General features: G+C 48.4%; 1 protein-coding gene across 1 annotated transcript; it reads right to left on the minus strand.

Moving 5' to 3' along the window:
* Window positions 1–492: 492 nt before the first annotated feature.
* Snx15 (sorting nexin 15) lies at window positions 493–10,272 on the minus strand. The gene is given in 9 exon segments (XM_036176991.1): window positions 493–877; window positions 1,716–1,970; window positions 3,524–3,667; window positions 3,940–4,087; window positions 4,188–4,303; window positions 5,968–5,989; window positions 5,991–6,089; window positions 6,296–6,331; window positions 10,022–10,272. Coding segments are annotated over 9 exon segments (1,011 nt in total). The 5' UTR covers window positions 10,121–10,272; the 3' UTR covers window positions 493–785.
* Window positions 10,273–11,137: the final 865 nt, after the last annotated feature.

The following is an 11,137-nucleotide window of genomic DNA, read 5'->3' on the forward strand; positions in this document are numbered from 1 at the left end:
GATGAGGCCACACCTCTCCAAGTCTTCTGGGATTTAGTGAACTTCAGTTTTTGGATTTGGGGCTCTCGCAAAATACTTAACTCTGTTTTGTGTATCTCTTCATTATCTTTTGGACACACGAAACTAGTGTCGTGGGCTTGCCATTCTTTATTGTTTCCCTGGAGATAGCCTCCCTAAGCGTTTTGTTTTGAGACAGCGTCTCCATGTGTAGCTTAGGCTGGCTGACTCTGAACTCAATGAGATTCGCCTGCCCCTGCCTTTGGAGTACAGGGATTAAAGGCGTGAGCCACAGACTGATAGACACAGCTTATTCAACTCATTTGGTACAACCATAGACAGTAATAAGCAAACGGACCTAGACGTGTTCTGACTCGTTTTTATTCACACACATTTAAATTTTGTAAATTTTTCACTGGTCAAAGAATCATTTTCCTTCCAACCATTAACAACAACAACAACAAAACAAAAAAAAAAAAAAAAAAAAAAAAAAAAAAAAAAAAAAGGAAAAATCCTTGTAGCTTGAGGGCCTTACAAAAAAAGGCAGTGGGCCAGGTCTGACTGCAGACCCTGGCTCTAGATGGGTGAACTGAGAGATTAGTGGCCACATGCCACTCACATAAAACAGAGAGGTCAGAGCTGATGAGTCTTTGCTTTTCTCATACTTGATCCAGTTAATAGAGATATGGCCCCTGGGGTTCCAAGAGCAGGAAACAGGGCTGGGTCCCAAGGAAAGGAGTGGAGGAGGCTGGCAGTGCAGGAACTGACGTCCCAGAAGGGTCCACCCCTCAAGGCAAGTGTGCATGGAGGGTCTCTGCCCACCTCAGGTACTCCGCAGCCTTCTTTTTCACACCTTCCCTGCGGGCAGGGGATGGGTCACCTGCAGAGAGCAGAAGGCCCCGCTACCTTCAGAACCCCTGGCCAGCATGTGCCCTTCCCCCAGCCCTGGGTCCTAGTGTGTCTTTTCCCCATTTTATGAGGCTATTAAAAAATTATGAGGGCTGGAGAGATGGCTCAGAGGTTAAGAGCACCGACTGCTCTTCCAGAGGTCCTGAGTTCAATTCCCAGCAACTACATGGTGGCTCACAACCATCTGTAATGAGATCTGGTGCCCTCTTCCGGCGTTCATGCATATTGTATACATAATAAATAAACCTTCAAAAAAAAAAATTAGCCAGGTGGTGGCGGCACATGTTTTTAATCCCAGCACTCAAGGAGGCAGAGGCAGGCGGATCTTTGTGAGTTCGAGGCCAGCCTGGTCTCCAAACCGAGTTCCAGGGAAGGCGCAAAGCTACACAGAGAAATCCTGTCTTGAAAAACCAAAATAAGTAAGTAAGTAAGTAAGTAAATAAATAAATAAATAAAAAGAAAGTTCTGCCCAAGGTCTCTGGTTGACCTGTAAGAAATGAAGGCTCCTGATCCTTCTTTTCTTTTTGAAATATTTTGTGAGAGTGAACACGGCAGGTCAGTGGTCAACCTCTGATGTAAGTCTCCTCCTCCACCATGTCTGAGACTCCACTCTGCCGTTCTGTTACATATGCCAGGCTCACCAGCCCTGGAGTCTCCTGGCATTTTCCTGACTCTGCCCCCCATCTTGCCACTTTGTGTGGGTTCTGGGCATTCTAATTCAGTTCCTTATGTAGCATGTACTTTATCCCCGGTGCCATCTCCCCAGCCCCGTTGCTTTTCACTTCTGGTCTCCTTATAGCAGCACTCACCCGAGACACCCTGAAGCAGGATGTGCACCCCGTCTCGGTAGCCTTGGAGCGCCTCCGCATAGGCACCACTGTTTTCACTGTGAAGGGCTTGAGTGATGAGCTCTGTGGCCTGCCTCAGATAGGCTGGGGCAGGCTCTCCATCCTCTGCTTCCTTCTCCTGGCCTCCTGGCTCCCAGGGTTCCTGGTCCAGCCTTCTGGACTGCACCTCCATGGCGGCCAGCTCACCCGTGTGGGTGGGGCTGGAACCGGTCCTTTCTGTAATAAAATGGAGGATTCAAGCCGGAATGGCCTTCTTTCCCAGGGTCTGTTGTCGTCCCTGTCCCCGTCCCCGTCCTGTACCCCCCCCCCCACCCCGCGCTTATTTTGTTCATAAGGACACAAAACTGTCCCCACTGGATGGGAACAGAGCCTGGAAAATCCAGAATTCCCTTGAGTAGAGCAAACCAGTTGTGTTCTGTTTGCTTGGTTTGGCTCAGGAGCTTTTTGGAAAGGCTTAGTTTATTATTGTTGTTGCATACATGACCGACTGCAGTCACCCAGGTAGAGGCCAGAGGACAAGTTTTGGGAGATTTTGGGTTTGTTTTGTTTTGTGTTTTTTTCACCCTAAGTGGGTTCTGGAGATGAACTCAGGTTGCCAGGCTCACAGGGCAGGTGCTGTCACCCTCTGAGACACCTTACTGGCCCATGACCTTGAATTGGCCTGGTCTTTCTGCCTCTGCCTCCCTAGTGCTGGGATATAGCCATGTGCCACTTACCTTTTTTGTTTGTTTTATTAACGACAGGGTCTCACCACAGAGGCCTGGCTATCTGTAATTTGCTATGTAGACTAGGCTGATCTTGAATCCACATATCTGCACTCCTTGAGTGCTAGGATCAAAGGTGTGTGCCACCATATCCAACTTTCCTGTTAAAAATAGCATTACATATATGTGCGTGTGTAGGTTGGAGGGCAACTTGGCAGAATCTACCACGTGAGTCCAAGTCATCAGGCTTGTTGGCTAGTACCTTTATCCACAAGGCCATCCTGAAGGCCCTTATTTTTGGCTTGAAATAAAAGCTGGGTGGGCAGTGGTACACGCCTTTGATCCCAGCACTCAAGAGGCCAAGGCAGAGGCAGGTGAATCTCTGAGTTCCAGTACAGCCAGGGCTCCACAGGGAAGCCCTGTAAAGTGGCACTAGAAGTTGAACCCGGGGCTCTGTGCATGCCAGCCAAGCACTCTATCAACTGAGCCGTGTCCCCCATGCAGTCAGCAACCCTAACCCAATTGCAGTTACAGCATGAAGTCGGTGAATTTTAGAATAAAGAAAGCTTCAGTGTCTCTTTGCAAGCAGGAGTTCGGTGCCCTGACCTGTATGGGGAACCTGCCTGACTCTGGCAGCCCCCAGGTCTCATAGGAGCTCTAGTGCCTACTGCTCTTCAGGTCCAGACTGTCCCCATGGATTGGGACAAGGTCCCACCTTCTTTACTTTTGTTTTTGAGATTATGTAGCCCTCCCTTCCCCGGACTGTTATGTAGACCATGCCAAATTCATGCAGATCCTCCTGCCTGTACTTCTGCCTCTCATGCTGGGAGTCAGGGCATGTGCCACCCCGGCTAGCCGTAGCAGGTCCAAGAGCAAAGACATTATGATGCTATGCTACCCAGACTCTGCCCAGAGAGGAGGGCTCAGATCCTTCCTCCACAGTGGCTCAGTGCTTCTCATGGCCATGGAGGCTGCCGTCTGGCTTCAGGGCAGCAGGGGCTGACCCAGACAGCATGTACTCCCTTCATGTCCCTTAGCTCCTCTTGCCCCACACCTTCTCCTTACCTTCTTTGGAGTATGGGTCGAAAAGGGCAAGTTCAGCCTCAGAGAGGGGCCCTCTGGCTGGGGAGCTGGATGCTTCCTCCGTACTGTCACAGCTGAAGAGAAGATCCAAGGCCTCCTGGGCAGGGCTAGACGGTAGGGGATCCGCTGAGGAGAGAGCAGGGGACATTAATGTTTGCACCCACTGCCTCTCAGCTCTCAAAACAGAATCTGTCTGGATTAATCCTTGAAGCAGCCATGGGTACAGACAAGGCCACTCTTAGGTCTTGGCCTCTTTGACAGATTAGCAAACTGAAGCCCAGAAAAGAAAAATGACCTGTTCAGAGTTCCCCTGCAGGTGAATGGTAGAACTACGCACCCCTGTACTTCTCCCTGAGATTCCTGGGGAGGACTCACTCCCTTCCCTGACCCAGATATACCTGGCACATCCAACTCCTCCTGGCCCCTCCTTTCTGCAGGCAGTGGCTGGAGCAGCCGGGCCTCATCAGGAGGTGGTCTGGGGATGAGGGGGGGTGGCAGGATGCGCAGGTCCCTGGACACCTCAGAGGGCCGCGTTACCTCCCCACCCTGCAAGGGACGAAGTCCAGCAAGGGAGAGAGTCAGGAATTTAGCTGCTAGGAGGGAAGCTGTACAGGTGCTGGGGAGGTGGGGGAGCAGGCAGGTTTACCCGGAAAAACTCCTTGAGCTGGGGGCTGTTGTTGAGTGCAGGGATGGGTACCGTGAAGCGCAGCAAGTCCTCCGCACCCTTACGCCTTTCTTCGATCACAGAGGCTTCAAATCGACCTGCAGGCCGAGGACAGCAGCAATGGCCACAGGAGTTCTGCTCCCAAAGCCCACATTTCCTGGCTCTGCCTGAGAAGTGCTAAGCAGCCTGTGGGACCCCCCTCCTCCCATTAATCTTCCCTGGCTCCTCCTGCAGGCACCAGCTCTCTGCTAATTTTCCATGTGGAATGAGCACCTGCTTCATGCTGCCTCCTGAAGGTTAGTGGGAGAAACAAGCTCCCTGTTCTCAGAGTATCATACCATAGACAGGAGGAGGCAAAACATGGTTTTTTGCTTTGTTTTTTTTGAGACAGAGTTTCTCTGTGTAGTTTTGGTGCCTCTCCTGGATCTCCCTCTGTAGACCAGGCTGGCCTCGAACTCACAGAGATTTGCCTGGTGGCTCTGCCTCCCGAGTGTTGGGATTAAAGGTGTGCGCCTCCACCACCTGGCTTCTTAAAATTTTTGTAATGACAATGTATTATTATATAGCTCTGGCTGGCCTGGAACTTGCTATGTAGACCTCAGACTCACAGAGATCTACCTGCCTCTGCCTTCTATGTGCTGGAATTAAAGGCATGTACTATCATGTCTGGCAAGAAAGGCCATTTGAGGAGGCTTGGATATAATCAGGAGGAAAATAAAGTTCAGAGAAGGGAGGTGACTTGCCCAAGGTCACAAAGCAAGAGACTGTTTCACTGCTGGGCATAATAACCACACACTTGCCATCCCATCCCCCTACTTGGGAGGCTGAGGTGGGAGAATCATCAGAAAGTCAAGGCTAACCTGGGCTACATTTGAGACCCTGTCTCAAAAACAAACAAACAAAAAACAGGGGAAAAAACAAAACCTGGGCATTGTAGTGCACACCTTTAATCCCAACACTGAGGCAGAGGCAGGTGGATCTCTGATTTAAAGGCCAGCCTGGTCTACAGGACAAGTTCCAGGACAGCCAAGGCTCCACAGAGAAACCCTGTCTCAAAACAACCAAGCAACCAACCAAACCAACCAAAAACAAACAAACAAAAGCCAAAAGAAAACAACAAAAAGCTCCAAAGTTACATGTGGGTAACCTAACTCTACCACAGTTATTGTGCTGGGGTGCAGCCTGCACCCCGCCCTACTCCCCATAATGGTTTCATTGGCCTTGCATGACCTGCCAACAATTCTTTACCTCATTGTAAAGGAATATTCACATGAGTCGCAGAACTTTTGTAATTAATGGGTTAATGGACTCCTGGTTCTCTGCTATAAAAATGAGCTTGTTTCTGTCACTCATGTGATGCTCCCTGTCACCTTGGGCGTGCTGCTACCAACAGAGCCATCAGCAGATGTGGCCTCTGAACCTTGGACCAGAGCCATATGTCAGAACAAGCCTCTGTTCTGTGTAACTAAGGCATCCAGTCTGTGGTATTGTATTATTGCAACAGAAAACAGACTAAGGCTCAGACAAAAGCCCTTTACCTTGCCGAGCCTCATCTTGATGGGAATGGTAATAGCCCAACACATAATAAGCAGTAGGTTGCTCTGAGCCTCAGTTTCCCCATATTTCAATGACACCATTGCAGTAAGCCCATCCAGTTTTCCAAAAGTGTGCAGGACCACATTCACCAGCTCCCAACAGTCCAGGTCCCCTTTGCCTAAATCTACCTGCATACTGGGGCTAGAGGTGGAGATACAATACTCACCAAACACCTGGGCTCGGGGGAAAAGCCGGAAACTCTTCTAGGCGGCGGAAGAGGTTGCGGTGAGTATAGGCCAAGTCCCCATGCAGCTTACGGAAGTCACTGTATCGCTTCCAGACTACTACCTGTGAGGTATGTGAGACTTGACCTGGACCAGCATGGGTAGAAAGTGGCTTTCCCATGCTCAGTATATCCTAGGGGCTGAGAAGGACAGCACATACCCCTCAAGCACAGGCCAGGGAAGAAGGCTGGTTCCTTGAAGTTACCAACTGTCCCTTACTGATGCTGGCTCTGTATATGGAATAGTCCCCCTCCTTCCCAGGAGCCTTACCTCTTTGATATCCTCTGGGTCCTTCTTTGAGATGAACTGAGAAAGGAAAGGCAAGAGCCAGGTGAGCCCAGAGCCTAACATGCAACACTGCATTACCCCCAAAAGCTGAGGGAGCCCCAAAGGCCTCCTAGTGTCCCTCAAAGGACACAGTGCCTGTTGGAATAAAAGGGTCCTGCACTGAAGGTTTTGAGCAAGTTTTCTTTTTGGTCTCTGGATACAGGGTTTCATATAGCCCAGGCTGGCCTCAAACTGGCTATGTAGCAGAGGATGGCCTTGTATTCCTAATCCTTCTACCACTGCTTCCCAAGTGCTGGGGTGATAGGCATACACCACTAGATTCGGTTATTTTATTTTTATTTTTGGTACGAGGAATTAAACTCAGGACTTCTTCAGACCTGGGTTAGCACTCTCCCAATGAGTTACATCCTCAGCTTCTTGAGAAAATTTTTTGTTGTACACATGTATCTTCATCTGGGAAATGTCAGGATACTAAACATCTGCCTAGAAGTCAGGCTGTGGTGGCACACACCTTTTTTTTTTTTTTTTTTTTAATTTTGGTTTTTCGAGACAGGATTTCTCCATGTAGTTTTGATGTCTGTCCTGGATCTCGATCTATAGACCAGGCTGGCCTTGAACTCACAGAGATCCTCCTGGCTCTGCCTCTTGAGTGCTGGAATTAAAGACGTGCGCCACCACCGCCCAGTTTTTCAGGATTGTTTTTTGGGTGGTGGTGGTGGTGGTGGTGTACACTTTTAATTCCAGCACTCAGGCAGAGGTAGATGGATCTCTGTGAGTTTGAGGCTAGCCTGGTCTACAAAGTCAGTTCCAGGACAGCCAGGGCTAGTAAACAAAGAAACCCTGTCTCAAAGAAAAAAAAATGCAAAAAAACATTTGTCTAGGTAGTCGCATATTCAACTTTGTGTGTGTGTGTTTTGTTTTCTTTTTTGAGTCAGGATTTCCCTGTGTAACCCTAGATGTCTTTGAAATAACTCTGCAGACCAGGCTGGCTTTGAAATCACAGAGATCCACTTGCCTCTGCCTCCCAAGTACTGGGATTAAAGGCGTGTGCTCCACCACCACCCAGCAACTTTATGGGTTTTTTGTTTGTTTGTTTTGTTTTTTGTTTTTTGAGACAGGGTTTCTCTGTGTAGTTTTGCGCCTTTCCTGGATCTCACTCTGTAGCCCAGGCTGGCCTCAAACTCACAAAGATCCGCCTGCCTCTGCCTCCCGAGTGCTGGGATTACAGGTGTGTGCCACCACTGCCCGGCTAATTTTATGTTTTTTTAAGTTGGTCTTTTTTTGGAGGAGGAGCAAGGTCTCCCTGTGTAGTTCTGGCAGGCCTAGAACTTGCTATATAGATTAGGTTTGCTTCAAACTCACAGAGATCTGCCTGCTTCTGCCTCATGAGTACTTGCAGTAAGACATGTACCACCAGGCCTGGCTCTCTGTTGTGAGATATTTGATTACTGTGTAAATATATGTCACTGTGATTAGTTTAAGAAAAAGCTAAATGGCCAATACTAGGCAGGTGGTATAGGCAGGACTTGCAGAGAGCTCTGGAAAGAGAAAGGGGGAGTCGCCAGCTGGACGCAGAGGAAGCAGGGATGGCCTGTCATTCCCATCCACAGGGATCCACTGACCTCTTCTGTACTCTTCCGGCACTGCATGCACAGTGCACAGACCTACATGCAGATAAAACACCCACACATGTTAAAAAAATAAATAACTAAAACATTTTTTAAATTTTAAGTAAATGGGGCTGGAGAGATGGCTTAGAGGTTAAGAGCACCAACTGCTCTTCCAGAGGTCCTGAGTTCAATTCCCAGCAACCACATGGTGGCTCACAACCATCTGCAATGAGATCTGGTGCCCTCGTCTGTATATATAATAAATAAATAAATCTTTAAAAAAAATTTTTTTTTAAGTAAATAAGCCAGATGTGGTCTGCCTTTTAATCTCAGTACTTGGGAAACAGGCAGGCCTGATCTACAAAGTGGGTTCCAGGACAGACAGGGCTGTTACACAGAGAAACCCTGTCTTGAAAAAAAGAAAGAAAGAAAGAAAGAAACATTTAAGTAAATCTTAAATGGAGGTGCAGGGTGTGGTGGCAACACGATCCCAGCACTCGAGAGGTGTGTGTGTGTGTGTGTGGAGTATTAGTTCAAGATCTTCAGTTACACAGTAAGTTTGAGTGTGTGTGTGTGTGTGTGTGTGTGTGTGTCTCGCACTTGTCTAGCTTGAGGGAGACCCTGGGTTCAATCCCTAGCATTAAAAAAAAAGAAAAAAATAGGGGCGGGAGAGATGGCTCAGAGGTTAAGAGCACTGACTGCTCTTACAGAGGTCCTGAGTTCAATTCCCAGCAACCACATGGTGGCTCACAACCATGTGTAATGAGATCTGACGCCCTCTTCTGTGTACATAATAAATAAATAAATAAAAATTTAAAAAAAGAAAAAAATAAATGCATGTGTAATGCATTGTGACTAGGTCTAAAAAGTTAACAGGAAGATACGTCAGAATGGGTTCTAAATACTTTCGAATGTTTCCTACACTCCAGCCATCTTCCTAGAGACAATTATTTTGTTCATATTTTTTTGGCATGGAACAAAGCAAGTTATTGGGCAGAAGCACAATCCCAAAACATCTAGGATTCTGACTTAGATCGCCTTGGGAGCAACTTTTATGTGTGTGTTTCCTTCTAACCGTTGACAGGCACACTAATCAAAGGGCTGCCTAGCTGAAAGGTACAGGAAAACGTATTGCAGTCTTCCAGCAGCAATCCAGTTTCTCCCGCTAGACGCCTCCCTGGTTACAGGCCCTTGGGTAAAATTCTAAAAGCATTCTTTCATGATGATTTATTTTTATAGTTTCCTTCATGTCTTTATGTGCTCACCTTAAGTTTTAGTGTTACAAACTTCAGCTTTTATTTACTTCCTGAGACAGTCGTGAAGATAGAGACTTTTTCAGTCCTTTTGGATTGCGTGAGCTTTTAAAAACCACACAAATACATATATTTTAATGAAAACAAAAACAGAAAAACAAACTCCTTGAAACTTTTTCAATTGTACACAGCGGCGCATGCCTCTAATCCCAGCATTCTGTCAGCCTGGTCTACATAATGAGTTCCAGGACAGTCAGGGATAAGTAGAGACACTCCGTCTCAAAAAAAAAAAAAAAAAAAAAAAAGGCCGGGCAGTGGTGGCCCACGCCTTTAATCCCAGCACTCGGGAGGCAGAGGCAGGTGGATCTCTGTGAGTTCGAGGCCAGCCTGGGCTACCAAGTGAGTTCCAGGAAAGGCGCAAAGCTACACAGAGAAACCCTGTCTCAAAGAAAAAAAAAAAAAAAAGGCGTGTGTGGAGGGGGCTTTTATGTGTCAAGCAGAGCTAATAACTAAAAGTTACTCCAAGCGATTAGAGAAGGAATATTTGGGTTAATCCGGAGTTTTCTTGCTTTGAGAAATTCGTAGACAGCATCTAGACACAACTAGCGGAAGGGCGGGGACGCAAGCCTGCCCGGGAAGCAACAGAGTCCCCAGGCTTTACAAACGACCCTCAGCCCCGCCCCCAGGGGGTGCGGAACCTAAGTCTTCGGCCTCGGGCTCCTCTTAAAGGGGACGTCCATTTTCGTAGGCCCAACTGCGAGCTCCCAGCAGCTCTTTGCCTTTAAGGCACAACATGGGTCCCGGGCTGTTTAAAAGGGTAGGTCTCCCGCCGGGTCCCACCTCACCTGCGCCGTCACTTTGTACTCCGTGTAGCCCTTGGGGTGGGTCCTGGGGTCGGAGACTGTGTAGTGCCGCAGGAAGTCATCCTTAGCCTGGCGCGACATGACAGCGAGCTGGCCGCAAGCTCCTCCTCCTGCACGTCGTCCCCGCTCCGCGTGCCTCGGCTGCCGCCGCCGCCGGGCTCGGGCCTGCGCCCTTCTACAGGTCCAGGGACCTGGTCGCAAGTGACACAGCTGCTCTTGGCCTGGGGGCGTGGTTAAGGGAGTGTCTGACAAGTTCTAGGTCATTGGTAAAGCGGAGAGATCTAGGTAAAGAATAATTGGTTGGTTGTTTGGGGAGGTTTTACTAACTGGCCTCTTCTTGGTAAGTGGTTGAACCCATCTCACCCCGACATAAACCCTCCCAACAGACCACTGAAACTTCTGCCCTGTTTCTCTTTACATCCACCCAGCCTCTTCCCTCCCCTCTCCCCGTCTTGTGTAGACTTGGCTATCCTGGTACTAGGTCTGTTGACCAGGCAGGCCTTGAACTCACAGAGATCCGCCTGTCTCTGCCTGGGATCAAAGGCTTGTGCCATCTCAGGCTGTTGTATGAGTTATTGTGAGCCAGGGTCTCCAGTGTGTTGCCTAGACTGAACTTCTGGGCTGAAAACATCCTTCGGCCTCAGCTTCCTGAGTATCTGGAACTACTGGTTCCAGCCAAAGGGTAGGTATAACCCACCCAACTTTCATTGTGTTTAAAATGTGCAAGAGGCAAGTTAAGTTCCCTGCATCCCTGTGCGGAATTGGCTGGATGATTGACACTTTCTGATGCTGAAAAAGTTGGATAGTGACAGAGGCCCTGAAGTCACAATGCTATAGCTGTTTGGATTCCCCATAACTGCTTTAGATGTGGGTGAGGCGGAGGTGCCCAGGTTGGCCTCGAAACTCACTATGTAATAGCAGCTAGTCTTGAATTTCTGATCCTTCTTCTTCCACCTCCCAAATGCTGAGATCACAGGTAAGCATCTGTTGTGGGATACTTGTACACTGTGTGAAGATGTATTGCTGTGATTGGTGTAATAAAAATCTGAATGGCCAATAGCTAGGTAGTTGGTATAGGTGGGATTCTTTGGGAGGAAA

The sequence above is a fragment of the Onychomys torridus genome, chromosome 1 (genome assembly GCF_903995425.1).
Source record: "Onychomys torridus chromosome 1, mOncTor1.1, whole genome shotgun sequence".
NCBI lineage: Eukaryota > Metazoa > Chordata > Mammalia > Rodentia > Cricetidae > Onychomys > Onychomys torridus.